Genomic DNA, 16799 nt, shown 5'->3' with positions numbered 1-16799 from the left:
GTTGGTGTCCCAAAACAAAGAAATAGCGGCCATGTTGGTGTCCCAAACTCTTGGGAATTGAACTCTATTTTTATGCAAATACTTTCTTGTGTCAGTAAACCAATATGGCCAGTAGTCATGTGAATGAAATCACTCTATAGGCTTGTGAGTAAGACCGTATATAGGATTACTGCCATTTATGTTCATAGAGAGAATTGACATGCAGACTGTGCACTACAGTAAACACCGGCACAAAAGAACAAGTGGATTAAGAACCTCCAGGCCGAAATTCATCATTTTAGCCACCTGTTATATAAGATGCTTACAATAAATACCTATACAAAGACTTGTTCAGGCTGAACTTGAAAAAAGTAGGTTCTTAAATGTGGGCATTTACTGTATAGCTTTTTACCAGGGCTGGTCGCATTGACTAATTATCTATTGTAATAATGAATCAGTAATTAACTATTACTTCTCCAAATAACAATAACTCTGAACCAGATCATTCTTCATGATAAGTTTGTGACTCAAAGCCTTTCTTAACTTTTCACAAGTTGCATCTGGCTCTTGCCTCCTCTTCCACGCACTCAGCATCTCATAGCATTGTTCATACACATTGTGTGAGTTGTTCATTTCGATTTGATCCAGAAGGGTGTCTTTAAGGCCCAAGAGCCGTCCAATCACCTTCCATTTGGGGCATGTTATCTCATCTGCTAAATTTACAAAATCAATGTCTGATATCCTTGCAAGTGTGCGGTCAGTTTCTGGAGCTTTTTCCTGGTTGTAAAGGAAATACAGGAGTTGGTGTTTTAAAACAAAGTAACACAACACTAATCCAATGTTAGCCCCAGCCTCTAAGGGGCACAGTTATGACCTTTGATCATTTACAGTGTATTTCCCGCTGTCAGCATTCAAAATGAAGCATGTGCAATTGCTACATGAGGCTCACAGTAGCATTATGTAAAAATGGCTGCAGAATGAAACTTTTAATTAATATATTTTTTAGGCTCCATCACTGGTAGTAGGCAATTTAAAAATTATTTTGGCAGCAAGGATTTTAAAAATAAAATTTGTACAGTACTGCTCAAAAGTAAGTTACCACCCTCTCGCGAGACGCAATTCTCGTCTCGAGTCTCGTCTCGCGAGAGGGTGAAAAAAATGTAAGTACATTTACTAAGGCTTGACTTTCTCGCGAGAGTTTTGCGCCAATATAAAGTTGAGTGTCAGTGTAAGCGACGACGGCTGCGAAGAAGATTAGCGAACATGTATAACCTACAGTCATGTAATTGTCATAATCCACTGTGACATTTTGAGCAAAAGAAAAGTACCATTACATGCTCAGAATGATCCCAAATATGATTCATAATACTCAACAAAGAACTAGACTGGTAGATGCACTCTAAGATGATAAAAGTATATGAGCAACTTGAAATGTGCAAAGATCTCCTATCCTCCAAAAATATTCTGAGACAAATAGTCAAAGAAAATTTGCATAAAGCTGGTCAGTCTCTTCTCGGGCGATCAAACGTGTGGCAATGCTGGTTTACAAAACACAATTTCTAAGTGCACTGTCCTAGCTGTCAGCTGTTAGCCACCCATCTCCCCAAAGTTGCAAACTAAAGGAACATGCAGGTATTGAATCAGAATTACCTATTCACTAGAACATTGGTAAATAGTCACTAGAGATGAAAAGTTACCTCGGGTGGTGTGCTGGAATACCACTTGTGCAAGCCAGTCAGCGTGAATCTGGAATGATCCCCAATCTGTTTGGTGCATGCCATCAGTGTGTTGGGTTCAATGTCACAGGGGACAGGTAACAAGTGCTGACAGTCCTGATCACAACAGGAGGCTGACTTGTGACGCTGACATTCAACACTGGAACGTTCACATGCCGAGCAAGCAACGCAAACTTCATACCGCACATTACCAAGCCAGTGCCACTGGCTGCACAAGTTCTCTAGTTCTTCTTCAATTAAAGTTCTCACTTTGATGGGGAGAGAGTTTTCAGCAGCTTGTTGGGTGTTGGGTAAAACAGGTTCATAGCACATCAATGCCAGCTTAATGCCACGCTTGCTACAAAGCAGGATAAGATCAAATTCACTCTTCTTTCCCACAAAGATGTGGACACCATTGCAGTACAATTTGGGAACTTTGACGCACTCCAGCTCATGAGCTCGAGCAATCAGACGGGAAACAAGCTGTGAAAACAAGCCATGGGGAACAAACCCATCACAGAATGTGAACACCAAAGGACATGGGTTGTACTCCTGTGGTTTGAGAGCCCACAGGTCTCCCACTGCAATGTTCAGTTGTGCTGGAACAAAGTATTTGAAGTTGCTGTTGCAGGTATCATTGGATCGTGCATCGGATTCTTTGTGGGGGCCAAACCTTGCTAGAAAGCCATACGTCTCCATCATGTCCAGAACATTTTGCTGCAATGACTTGCTTCCATCCCCATGTAAATTATTTTCAAAAACTTTGTTAATTAGCTGTGTGTGCAGAATACCAGTGGTTTCTAGCTCCTCCCAATGCTTCCTATCAACAGGATCCTGCAAAAAAAAAAGAAGAAAATAATTCATATGTAGATGTTTCAAGTGAACTATGACCTTTCAACCCCTTTGCTCCCATCTTATTTTAACCCTCTGATTACTGTTTCTGTTTCTTTTTTTTATGTAACGAAAACTAAATTTAAACAGGGCACAGGGCCACCCATTGCTCATTTTGGAGATGTCTGTTTGGATGGCCTTATTCACCTTAGAATTTGGATTTAGCCACAAAGAAAATCTGCAGTTTCTTCAGCACATGTACAATTTTATCCTCTCAAAATTTTGTAACTGCAGCAGGAAAGTAATCCCTTTCATTTAATAAGAAGGGGCAAATATGAAATAGGCCAGCTAGCATTTTCAATCACATTCTACTGCAAGTTGGACAAAGGAACCTTTGGTCGGCTGAACCCTGAGCAGCTGTATGCTTCTTACAGCAATGCTTACCTTGCCTCTCTATGGAGAGTCTCAAAAGTTTGCGCTCCCCTGCAATAGCCCAATAATAGCCACATTGGCCTTTGCATCCTATGTAGCTTCAAATTTTAGCAAACTTACATTTTTACACTTTGCTTCATAATTCATAATTCAAAGCAATTTTAGTTCACTGGATTGTTGGTCTCTCATCCTCCCACTGTTTGTGGGTACTGAATGCCAAGAAAGGACGTTATGGTGTGTAACAATCAATATTGTGATCCAAAACACACCTGTTCAGTTAATAGCGAAGTTTAATGTTAAAAGCTAAACCCCTCCCTAACAGATTGACACAATGCACTGTGCAACATTTGAATCAATCAAATCTTGAAGCAAATACAAGCAAACAGTATCAAGCATGGAAAAACAACTGCAATCAAGTCACATTACATGTAGTTTGGGTTTTACTTCTTATATTTGACTGCAATAGTGGAGCAACTTTAAAATTTAAATGAGATGATTTAGTAAATAAAGGCAAAACCGGTGAAGCACTAAAACACAACACTACATCACTCAATAATGTTGAAAACCAATCTATTACAGGGCTGAGAGCATAACCGACCTATGTCAAATTTTAGGCCATTTTTCGATTTTGCTCAGATTTGTCCGAATTTTTGAAAAACATTGTCCAGTATTTTTTTTCGCCGATTTGTGTTTCGTATGCGAGAAATAAAGTATGCAAAAAACTGCGTTTTTGCTTGCGTACACAAAGAAATCGACAATGCTTTGTTTCCAGGTGCTAATTATTCATTCCATGAGAGTGGTTGCAAATTACATCACATCTTCTTGGCTCAAGTTTTAGCTCTTGTTCTCTCACTTAAGCGTCGAAAATAGCCACAATTTTTCTAGGAAGCTTTTAATTTTGCTCAAGAAAAAATAACAAACTATTTTATACATGCCTTGAAGTCGTATTCATTTAAAGGGACGAGGTGGGGATGCGGAGGTGGCGTGGCCTAGTGGTTAGGGCGATGGACTTGTCATCTGGAGGTCCCGGATTCAAGTCCCGCTCTGACCCGGACCACCTAGATTTGTTTCATGGTAGCCCCATTTTCAAATCTAGGGCCACGCTTAGACACTTAAATAAAGTCATTTAGTATTGTTTTTTTAATAACAAACCTGGTCTAGATAAGGGCAGACTGTGATCAGCTTCTTGAAGAGATTGATCAGCCACTGAGTATCAATGACAACTGTATCTTTGAATCTTACAATAACACCTAAATCATGATAATAATTCAACATGGCATCAAGCTGCTTGTCATCTTCAATGAAGCACTCCTGTTGTGCCACATTACGGACTTCATCCAACGACAAGTAAAACTTTTCAGCTGCTGAAATCTTAATGGCGTTTTCAAAGTTAAACCATTTAACAGGCAGGTCTGTACATGAGTTTAAGCCTGATGATAGGATCTCTTGCACTTTTGTTTGTATGGCTTTGACGTCAGATGAGTCTGATGACTGTGTGTTGTCCACCTTATAAAAGTCCAACACATGTTCTTGGTAAGTTTTGCCTTTCAAGTTTGATATGATTTCAGACTCAATCTCTTCCATTTTGCATGATGAAACCTTGTCAGCATGTGTCCCGACTACAAGTACAGGAGGGGGAAGGCAACGCAGGTTTGACTTACAAACATCCACAAACGTTTGATTCACTGGGCACTGGCGGATGCTATGAACAGACACCAACCAGGATAGCAGCATATCCAGGTTTGTCTCATCTTTAACGTTCTTCAGTGGCACTGCATGTTCTCCATGCTGAAACAATGGCTCTGCAAGATCATGCAGGTTTTTGCTCATGTTGTGAACTAGCAGATACACTGCTCTGTGTGAGAAGAATATTGGATGAGTAGCATAGTACAGGTGTTGACCAGCAAAGTCCCAGATGTCAAGAACTGTTTCATTGACACTGTTCTCATCACTTGGAATACCTGGGTTTCTAAGGCACTCTGTAACAAGTGGGGTTAGCTCCTTTGGCATCATAACATTAGGTTTCTGGGCAGGGAGTTCTTGAAAACCATCAACCAAGTCTCCAGGGACAGGACTGGAGTCTTGAGTTGAGGTGGATGACGACAAACTGTGAATGAGAGGCTGGGATGTTCCGTTCAGCTTAAAAGAGAAAAAAAAAACAACACTGGTTATTTTACTAGTAGTGCCAGGTGTATTGTCTTGTAAATTGTATTTATAATTTAATGTCATCAGTTGTTAAATAAGATAAACGATAGATTTATATATTAAATTAATATTTAATAAGTATATAATAAAATAAATATTTAATAAATATATAATAAATTAATATTTCTTAGATATATGGCAGTGATGGAAATCAACAGAGTCTCATCCATTGGGACTATAAATCTAAAAAGCTTTATAGTACATAACAATGTGTGGACTGTTTTTCCAAATCAAAGTGTAGTTATCTCTGAAAAATGTGTGGTTCCCCCAATATTGTCATTTTGGATTTCTATGGGCTTTGACAAGATCTTCTTTTCCAGCATAGTAATAAACCGTGCAAAAACACTCTTTGATTTAGTAGGCTGACCATAGTTAAGAAAAATCAGAGTTTGTCCAACCATTCCAAAATGGGCAGAATGTATGCGCAGTAGCAAAGGAGGCACTGTCCTCGAAAAACTTTGTTTTTGAGACCACATCATCCCCCTCCCCCCACCCCATTTTGGAATTTCCAGCATGGCGCTCCTAACAAAGACAACATACTTGTGCTAATTCAGGAGGTGCTTCCTCCTCATTTATCTTTTTCTCTTCTTCTGGTGACATTTGGCTTTCCTCAGTCTTCTTCGTCTTTTTCAGCATGTGCTCAGCCACCAGTCTAGCAACGCTGCGATTCTCTGGTCTGACCTGCTCATCATCGTCATCATTAACAGCTTTCCACTCCACGACTTGCTCGACAGTGACTTCAAATTTAGATGGGTTCACCTCCACAACCTCTGTGCTGGGTTCATTAGGGTTGAAGGGAAGACCAATCAATGATTTCTTGAGGCTTGTCTTTCCCGCTCTGTCCTGGCCAATGATCAGCAGTCTGGCACGGCATACTTTCACCTTCCCTTCCAACAGAGCTTCTTTGTAAGCCAATTCTGCTTCAATACCACGTGCTCTGATTTCAAGAGGAACTATAAGAGAAAGACAAGATAAAAAAAATTAATTAACACTCACACTGCAACCAGTCACTGGACAATAGGTTTATATTGGTGTAAATTAAGAATGCTCAGTAATACAGGCTGGAACACCATCAAACACTAGAACATCAGATCAAAGAAGGCTATGTGGGACTAGGTTAACTTCTTTAACTCCCCACAGTGACCAACATAAAACTTATCACCGGTGATAGATGTATTTTCTTCAGTCAATGACACAGGAATATTCAGAAAAAGAAGATCCAAGTTATTCTAACAGAAGTCAAACCTAAGACCTTCTGATTACTAGTTCAGATGCTCTACCACTGAGCTACACCACTGAGACTCGTGAGAGCTAAGGCCATTGAACTAGGTTCATGTGACAAACATTCTGCATACTGCACTTATTTGACTGTCGATGTGTGGACTACTGGTATGTGATGTGACATCGCATTTTCTTTTACATAATACAGCCCAACAGTACTAAAACACTCTATGGATAAGAGGGTGGTGCTGAGTCTGAAACAAATGTTTTGTTTATCAATAGAGACTTTGATAACTAAAGGCAAATTGGTGACCGTCAAGAGATTTGAGTGCTGACGTAATGCAAGCATTAACCCTTCGTCAGGCTAATGCTCAAAATGTCGGCACTCGAATCTCTTGATGGTGGCCAATTTACCTTAAGTGATCAACTCTAGATCAGTTCACAAACCAGACATTTGTTACTCTACACTGACTGTAAGAAACAGACAATCATTCTGCTTCCTGTTGGACCACCTACCTTGATCATCATCATCAATTTTCACAGCTTTTCCACTTTCAAAAAATCCAGTGATTCCACTCTCTTTCTGCCCAAACCACATGCCGTGATACCTAGTAAAAGAGCATAGCAAAGAAACAGCAAGTTTCAGCACTTCAAACTTAAAAGTTCAATTGCGTTACCTGGTGTGGGATGAAACACTGAAAAATAAAGTTAACATACCTTGATGTATCTTGGGATATAACCCAGACCTTCTCTCCCTTTTGGAAAGAAAGCTCACAGGCTTCAGAAGAAGAATTACTTGTGGTGAAACAAAATTTTACTGGCTTTTCCTGGAAAAAGATAAGAAAACATGAGATATATGGAAATTAATTTTATCATTTATTTCATTGTTTCTTGTGCTTGTGCATCTCACAACATGTATGTATCTTACATTATCTGAAGTTCTGTTTTATCCATGTGATTGATAGAAAGAAATGTTATCAAACAGACCCATATTGATTTGAAATTTGATATTATGGAGTAACTTTAAAAGTAAGTGAACTGTTAGTATCACTCTTGTGCAGGGTATACTTTTTGCTAGTCAACAATCAGTGAAAGTTTGAAAAAATGTATTCCATGTCAACTTTTATTTTGAGGAATCGGCTTTATTGATATGCATGCCTTTTTCCCCACCAAGCCCTTCAAATGACAATCGTAATCCTACACAGTTTGTAAGTACCTTCTCCCATAAAAATTGTAAAATAATCATGGTTGACTTTTCCAATAATTTATTCAAATACGGTCTTTGAAAATGTCCAGATACTCTTCTAGCTGAGCAACTTGCATCTCACGACATATACAGCCACTTAAAATGTGTCATTAAATCATTATGATCATACATGTATATACCTTGGCAAGAATTTCAACAATTTCTCGGAACGCGGGTCTGTTTTGAACAGCTGCATCCAAGCATCGCTCCATAAGAGAAGCAATCTCACTAGGACAAACCAAAGGCCACTTCTTGTCACCCTAAAGAGAAGAATAATAATTATTCAAAGTTACAGACAAGTGAACACAGTAAATAGAGTTTAATAGAAATAATTTCATAAAAAAACTCCATATATTAATTTGACATTTGATTTAGCTCATAACCAAAATAATAAATTATTTGCACTACAGCCTGTTATGCCTCTATTTGAATGATGGATCAGTCCATACAACTTGCCATACCAGTTACAACTAAAGACACAATATTGTAGGATCAAGAACTTAAGTGAATTTTACTCACAGGCACATAAAAAATTTAATAATGTTTCAAGAAATCCCAATTATTACAAATTTCTCATTTTAAACTGTCAAAAGTATCATAATATGTAACATTGCGGGTTGTTATCTAGATACCTTTTTAGTAGTGCAATGTAAGTGGCTTTTGCACTGTAATGTAAATAATGTCAGTTATAATATTGTCTAAAAAAAAAGTTGGTAGTGAAGATACAGTGTTATTATTGTAAATAGTGTTTTTGTTAGTACCATAGTATAGTATAGTATGCTTAAGTACAGTCAGTACTGTAATAATTATCGCTATTAGTGTAAATCAGTGTTAGCAGTGTTTAGTGTTGTATTAGTAGTGTTACATTATGCTAATAAAAATATAAAAAAGATATGTAGCATTGAAGCAACATGTTCCGACTTTTTTTTTTTTTTTCCTTGATGCAGTAACAGAAAGTGTTCACTTACTGGAAAGAGTTCCAACAGTTCCCTGGAACGGTGAGAATCCAGATATCTGAACATTGAAATAACCAGGCGAGCAAACATGGCCACCACTCCCCTGCCTGACAGATCATCCAAACGACGCCCTTGATGTCCTGTTATGGCCGACAGCAGTAAGTCCCTGTGATATCCTGATCTATCAAGAAAATTGAAACCAATGTGACTAAGCTTGTCTGCCATGAAAAGGAGCTTCCTCGTTGGTTCATGACTGTTAATGATATTGATTTCACATCAAATATCGTGTAGTACATAGCACTTTCAAAGCAATGTTCAAACGAAAACTGCTTTTGTATGAATTTTTTCCCAGGTGACTTGTCTACAATTCTGGCAGAACATTCGCAAAAAATAGCATTGAAAAAACTAAAATGCTTGTCTTTGACTTTTGTCCTATTAAAAGACATAATCCTGGGTTAACATGAATTTTGATTCCAGTTTAATTACTAAATAAATCAATAACAATTAGCCTTATAAACATTTTTAACGAGTGGGATGAAAACCTTGGTTAACTTTTAAACAAAATCATGGATCGGCTTTCAAACAACCAGGGCCCAGTTGCTCAAAACCTGATTAAGCATATCCTGGATTAACGAGAATTTTGATTCAAGTTTAATTCCTAAACAATAAAGATTTTTCAAAAAGATGACTTTTCCTTACCATTGGCTTAAAATTAGATTTTAAAAACATTTTTAACAAGCAAGCTGAAAACCTTGGTTAACTTTTAATCATGGATTAGTATTAATCAGCTTTCGAACAACCGGGCCCTTGTCCTACACCTTGTTAAACAATCCCTAAAACTGTCACTTAAACCAGTCTCCCAAGAGCTTCTGAAGTGGAGAATATAAAATTACCACACAATCACAACAAATAAAATATTGCCCTCGGTGAATCTGACTTACTCTTTTGCTTTGTCAGTTTCTTCCTTATCATAACAACACATAAATCCACCAAGGCAGATCTACAAATAATAAATAAATAAATAAATAAAATAAATTGTTCCAAGAACAAACATGCAAGCCCCAATGCGTAAGCCCCCCAGATGAGCTCATGGAGCTCTCAAGGAAATTTTAAGGGTAAACTAGCTATTTAAATATGTTTTAAATAAATTTAAAAAAATAATAATGAACATGAATAATTTTATGCTAAGTCACGACTTAGCAGCCAAGTACCATGAAAAGCTGACTGTAAGCAATTCCGCCAGTTAGAGAATAATTCTGTGATACTGGCAGCTAAAATTTTACAATCATGCAAGTATGTACAATGACATGTTACAGTACATGGTTTACTGCCAACTTCACAAACCTTTTCAAGGGAAGAAATGTATACAAAGGGCTCCACCACTGAGGTATGTACAAGGTTCTTTGCTTCTAGGTATTCCAGTGCCGAGGAGAGTTGTGATGCATAAAGCCAGGCATGAAACAGTGATGGGACTTGGAACTCCTCTAGGTTTCCCTTGCTGAACACTTCAACCACCTGACAGAGAATTAGTAGCAGAGACAAGGATAAGCTGACTAACTGTTTGACTAACTCTGACTAGTGATGACTGATTGGACAACTCTCACTGCATTATACTGATTGACTATGCAGCCAAGTAGCCCTGAATGACTCTTTGATTCAAATGATGGATCAGAGAATTAACTGCTATGGCAATAATTACCATGACCACAGATTATCACCTATGACTTGCTCCGTCTTGCCTCATATTGTAGCTTAGTCAGAGGAGCAACAGTTGATCAAATCCAGAGGTCCTGGGATTGATTCCCTCCAGGTCAAAAATTGTTTTTCTTTGCCTTGTGTGTTCTCCTATTTCCTTACTAGGGCTAACACTCACTATGAAATTCATGGGTTCACTTTAAGCACTTTAATATACACTGCAGAGTTAATTCTCTGATCCAGCATTTGTCTCTACTATCATTAGAGTTAGCACTGTAGCACAACATTCATTTTGACGGTTCGATTGGCTGATTGCCTGACTTAGTCTGAGCGATGGACTAACTGACTGACTTCAACTCTGACACTCTTACTGAATGACTGAATGAATGTGCCTGACTGTGGACTTTGATTGACTGACTGACTACCTTAATTAATGCTGTACAAATTTACTGAATCTGAATCAAACTAACTGACTGACTATCTGAACAAATGTTTGGTGTTATCAACAGGCATTCAGTTTCAATTCCCCACCAATGCAGCACCACAGGTTTTTTTTTAGAAACTAACTGCCTTAATATCAGTGACTATCTGAACACCTGATGGAGTGGACTGATTGACTGGGTGACTCTCTCTGTCTCGGTGACTCACTGACTGAATAACTAGCTTACTAGCTGAATTATTATCTGTTTAATAAGTCAACTACTCTTCTTAACTTAGCATTGTTGGTTCCTTAATTAACTTAGTGTGTGATTTTAGCATTTTACAATTGGTAATTAAGATTATCATGAAAATTGAGTCATGCTTCAATTCTTTAAGTTTGAAGATGTGGTGTTAAATCAACTTTTATAAAGAGATGCAGCCTCCTATTTTTATTTGCTAAATAATAATTATGATAATTTCAACACTAAAAACCTTAATTTTGCAGACACTATGAAATGTCCAACCTCTCTTGTATGGCCACCCAAAAACTACCAGCTGAGGAAAAATTGTCATTGGTCACATGTATAGCAAACGTGGCTGCTCGCAAGAGGTCTGAAATACTTTCATTTGACTAAAATGAAATTCAGTCTCCTAACGCTAAATTTTTTTGAACAACTTATGACTATGCAGAAAATTGGGGGTAAACAATGTGTGATTATCAATAGCCCTTACTAAGGTCTTCTTTTCCCACATAGCAATAAGCGACGCAAACTACTTTGAATTAGTACATACGTAGGCACCTTTCCTCAAGAAATTAGAGTTTCTTGGACCATTCCACGATGCACACAATGTATGCGCAGTACTAAAAGGAGGCATCATCATTAAGACAGCTGTAGGTTGTCCCTCACAGTGATTTGTTTTAGTGTATATGGATTGATTTCAATCTAAGAGCAAACAAGTCACATACCAGTGCTACAGAATGTGCATAGGGACCAAGTATGACTGCTCCATAAAACTTCATTATGTATTCATGACGGAGACCTTGCATTATCTTGGCTTCTCTTATAAACAAGTCTCGCTGATCTGGGCCAAAGTCATATCGTACAACTACATCAGTCTGAAGAAACATAAGCAAATTATAATAAAGAGATGAGTTACAACTTACATGTAAAGCACATGTATGCTGAGTTCTAATACAGTACTTAACTACTATTAATAGTTTAGCTCAAACAAAGAAAGGGTAATCGGCCTTATGCAAAAATGGCTGACATTTTAATATTCTTTTGTCTGTATTCAAATTAGCCTTAATTTACTAGCTTTGTTCAAGGTAAAAATAATATTCTTTTGATTTTTGAACACAAGAACAAGGTTAGTAGGGCTAATTTGAATGCAAACAAAAGAATATTTTTGCATAGGGCCTAATACAATATCATTACTATCCAGAATCCGCTGACTCTTTTCAAACCAAGGGCATCTGTTAGCCAATCCAAACTTCAACAGGTTCAACAGGCCTTAATAATTGCATAGTTTCCTGCTTGAACAATACCATAAATAAAATCCCAGTGCCGCAGTAAGGTAAACTGAGTATTGAGTACATTACTTGCAAAAAATTTTGTACGTTAAAATTTCAGACGTTTTATTTCGGACGTTTAATTTTCGGACACTTTTCCCCTCATTTCAGACAATTTTCGGACAAAAATTTCGGACACTGCGCTGAAACGCGCCTAAAGTAAATTTACGACTAAAAAAATGAATTAGAATGAAATAAAATCTGTGAAAATGATAGTTTTACTGTACCTTCAAGGTTTTACAGCCAGATACACCAACGAGAAAATAATGGAATTTATCTATGTTTTTGTCTTTCATAAAAGAAACAAATATTTTCCTTTCCAGAGATAAACAGAATGACTGAGCAAAGCCGCCTAATCCGAATTCTAGCCATATCATGTATATTGGCTTTGAATATGTGATGCCGTCGCCCAGAAACTACTTTTAAAGTTTTATACTATACTGTAAAAATTTCGGACGCTTGAAATTTCGGAGACTTAAAAGTTTCGGACGGTTTTATTTTCGGACACTATTTTTGTCCGAAATTAAAATCATCTGAAATTTTTTGTAAGTAATGTATGCCATAACATGAGACTACAAGGAAAGAAAACCTGGGTTGCTTACCATTTACGCAAACCAACCGGATGGAAATTTTCGCCATAAATACGAAATGATTTAGCTTGTCTTAACCGAAGATGGATAACATGCAAAATGTATTATTAGCTGTAAATCCCAAAAAGAGTAATTAAAATGAATCACATTGACCAGAAGCCCATAATTTCAGAAGTACTCCAAATGGAATGATGCGTACCATTTGATTTCCCAACTGGAATTTCCGGGTTTTCCATGTAAATGGTAAGCACCCCTAAATTTCTCACAGAAGTGAAACCAACCTGGACTGTCCACTAGGCGGTCAGATACTCTAACTAATGAACCCTTTATTTATAAGCCCATGTATCAACATGCATATTCTCTCCTCACTGCTCTCCTAATTCCTTTGTACTAGTTGGGAGAATTTGTTTAAACATCAGTGCATTTCATCTTGGTGATCATGTGCTTTATTCTCATGACTTACATGTTTGATCAATTGGTGGCATTGTAAGGAGAAAATATATTCTCATCACTAAACAGCTAATAATGGTAATCGAACTGAGTGGAGTGCAATTTGGTCTGAAATCATACGCGTGATTTCTGCGCGCTCGTTCAATTTGAAATCACAAGTATGATTTCAGACCAAAATTGCATGACACAAAGTTCAATTACCAATTTATTACACCCATTTTGAAATCATACTGGTTTTTTTTGGTCAATATTAATAAATTTTTTGAAAAGGGGAAATTTGGGGAACAGAAATTGCAAAATCTCCCCCCAAATGACTTCTTTTGCCCTTTATTTTCTGCAATCTGATTAGCTATAGCAGGTAAGCCATGAAATTTGATTGGTTGTTATTATTTCACGTTCATTTTCAAGGGCTAAAAAAAGGATGCGATTTAGAGGGAAAAATGGTGCGACTTGTGAATAAATCGCACTGTTCAGAACCATCAGATTGCAAGGATCACCAGTGATTTCAAAATGGGTGTAATAAGGTAAGAAAAACTGGTGACTATGAAAATAATAAACTAGATTTAAAAATAGTACAGTTATACAACATGTATAAATTAAATTTTGTTTAACTAGCTACCTTATTGTTCTGTTGACTCCACTGGGCATTATACACATCACCAGAATAGGGACGACCAAGAGCAATTTTATTTTGCAATGAAACATGATCCTTTGGTATAATCTTTACTTTAGCAGCTTCCAACTGTTCTTTGTAGTTATTTTTCTGGATATCCTGAAGAGTAGCAATTTTTTAAATAGGGTTAAATGTAATTTAACTTAGTTAACGACTTGGAGCGAGTTTGCTTCTTGGTGGCGTGGCGTAGCGAGGCGTAAGCGTTTATTGGCGTATAGTTTGAGCACGGGTGGCACATTAGCGTTTGGGCGTTTGTTGTTACATTACTGTTGGGGCCTGGTTCAGAACTGCAGGCAGTTGCGTGGCCAGCGGTTTTCTCTTGCAGTTTAGGGGTCCTCCTTTACACGTGCTCGGAAATTTACTCTACTCAGCGTTTTTCGTGGCGTGGCGCGTTTTCATGGGCTTTTCTTTTACCTGGGTTTGGGTTGGCGGTACCAGCCCCTGGCTCTTGGGCACCCAACCTCCATTTGCGACATAGGCGTTAACCCATAAAAATCAGTATTTAAAAAAAAGGCAATGCTGTTAGCTTAACAGCTTGCTTCAATTTTGCACACATGAATCATGCCAGTTAAGGATGGTGTCTACTAATACAGAAGTATTTTTACACAGTTTAATAGTGTGGGCTACTGGAACCCAGAAAGAAAACTGGGGTAGCGTGGCGCACATTTTTTTAGAGATAATTAAGCAACAATATTATTCTAAAAAGCAGTAAAGGCAAAGCAATGTATGGCAGTTTTTTTCCAAATTGAACCTTTATTATCTCTGAAAAATGCACCCAGTTACTTTAATTTTCTTTTTGCATACCAAGAGCACTTGCTACATGTAAGTTCTGCTTTCTCCGCAAAGTTTTAAACCGTGCAAAACATCCCTGTATTGGTAGGCACCACCCATAGGAAACCCGCGTATCCCGAGATGCGCAGAATGTACGCACAGTAACAAAAGTAGGCACTGTCCACAACTCAACCATAATATGCAATTTACTTACAAGGAGAAATGGCAAGTCCTCAAATTTCACTGTCTTAGAATCCTCAATCATCTTTTCTATGATTTTTACATCATCATTGAATGCTGATGAGATTGTCCAGCCTGGTAATTTTCTCCTCAAATCCTCCAAGTTTGTGTTTACACGGCTCTCCAGATCTTCGATACTTGTCACATTACCAGCATAGCACAAAGGGTTGAACAGTCGAAGGAGCTTCCATTTTGACATCAAGAGATATAACTTGTCATAGCCATTGAGCTGCAGGGTCTTCAAAGAGATATGAAATACATACATCATTTTATTTATTGCAAATTAAAGGCCCCAAAACCGCACATAAACAAGAATAATATTATAATAATAATCTATATACAATAAAGAAAATTATAAAATTAATTAACTATTAAATAATGGTCTGATTAATAAATAATAATTTGTCTCAAAAAGTACAGGCATTAATATGGATGTTAAAGGAGGATAGTTTCTAATCATGTAATAGATAGACTATCGCATGTGAATTTTTGTTGCAATGAAATCAGATATTCCATCACATTTCCTTTCATTGCGAATGTGCCACTCATTGACATTCCAATCCTAGCAGTATGCAGGATGTTTGTCCCATGAACCTAGTTAATAATAGCCTAAGCTCCCACGAGTCTCCTGTAGCTCAGTGGTATAGCATCCAAACTAGCACTCAGAATTTCTTTCCTGAGTTTGCCTGTGTCTCTGCTGAATAATACATCATTCCAAGATTTCTTTTGTTTTACTTTATGACCAAGAATGCTTTGCTTGAGTGATTTCAGTTTAATACACAAAAGAAATCAGTCAAGCATCGGTTACTCTATCGTGCACATAAAGAACAGTAGGGGGTAATAACTAATAAAAGCTAATTCTTATTCATAATTTTTGCATTTGCTCAAAAGAAAATACGCAAATAAATTTCTTACACGATAACCAGTTTCTGTACCAAAACAAAAAAGAGCTCATCTGGACCGGAGCAATTTTGATTTCAAGGGAAAAAAGTCTCAACAATACTAATAGTCTTGTATAAAATCCTTCAATTTATACATGTGTACTGCCGATTTGGTTTCATGGTCACGAAACAATGCAGATGAATTGAAACTGCGCCCATTCAAATGTTAGCTTACCACAGGAAGAAAAAGTAAACTTGACCCATATGCAAGACCTTAGTTGATAACTATTCAATAGACATCATCAGTGATATACACTGTAACAGATTTAAGCATATTTTGTTTGTTTCACATATTTTTTTACACCTACACAATGAGAATTAAATTGGGAAAATTTAAGACAGACGTCGAGTCGGAGATTCCTTGTCCTTGAGGAACCTGAGGAATCTTCATCGAAACTTTATAATCTGCAAGCTTTATAAGCTCATTTATAATAACTTACTGTACAACTAATAACCGCTTCTTTAATTTCATGCTGACAAACAAATAATATAAGCTTTAAAAAGCTTGTTTCTTGATTTAAAAACATCAAACAAAACCTACCTCTCCTGTGGATATGGCTTCCATGGGAAACTAAGGAAATACAATCCAACAAACGCAGATTGTCGACGTCCTTAGGCTTCTAGACTTTGGATGACTATCAGATTAGCGCGCGCGTCTTTCACTATCAAATATCGCACAAGTGCTGCTCGTCCGTCCAATGATCAATAAGATTGCTCTTTTAATGAAAATAGGAATGTTCATTCCCGTCACAACGTCTTAAATTATAACGTTCCTTCACAGTACAGCTTCCGTTCAAGGACTTCAGCGTTATTCCGTTCGCTGGGAATTTTTCGAGGGGAAAACTTGACTAAGTAGCCCAGGAC

The 16799-nt window shown here is 37.4% G+C and overlaps 1 protein-coding gene across 1 annotated transcript; it reads right to left on the bottom strand.

The window, feature by feature from the left end:
* Positions 1 to 401: 401 nt before the first annotated feature.
* LOC146485814 (uncharacterized) lies at positions 402 to 16799 on the bottom strand. Its single transcript, XM_085103175.1, has 14 exons — positions 16477 to 16799; positions 14969 to 15232; positions 13930 to 14082; positions 11668 to 11817; positions 9930 to 10100; positions 9527 to 9585; positions 8598 to 8766; positions 7770 to 7889; positions 7101 to 7210; positions 6900 to 6991; positions 5703 to 6115; positions 4110 to 5096; positions 1677 to 2528; positions 402 to 756 (listed from the first exon to the last, which is right to left on the bottom strand). Exons 1-14 carry the CDS (start codon positions 16498 to 16500, stop codon positions 448 to 450), a joined length of 3873 nt encoding a protein of 1290 aa, XP_084959301.1. The 5' UTR covers positions 16501 to 16799; the 3' UTR covers positions 402 to 447.

The sequence above is a fragment of the Pavona decussata genome, unplaced genomic scaffold (genome assembly GCF_977016875.1).
Source record: "Pavona decussata unplaced genomic scaffold, jaPavDecu1.1 SCAFFOLD_25, whole genome shotgun sequence".
Lineage (NCBI taxonomy): Eukaryota > Metazoa > Cnidaria > Anthozoa > Scleractinia > Agariciidae > Pavona > Pavona decussata.
This window is presented reverse-complemented; position numbering and strand designations above follow the sequence as displayed.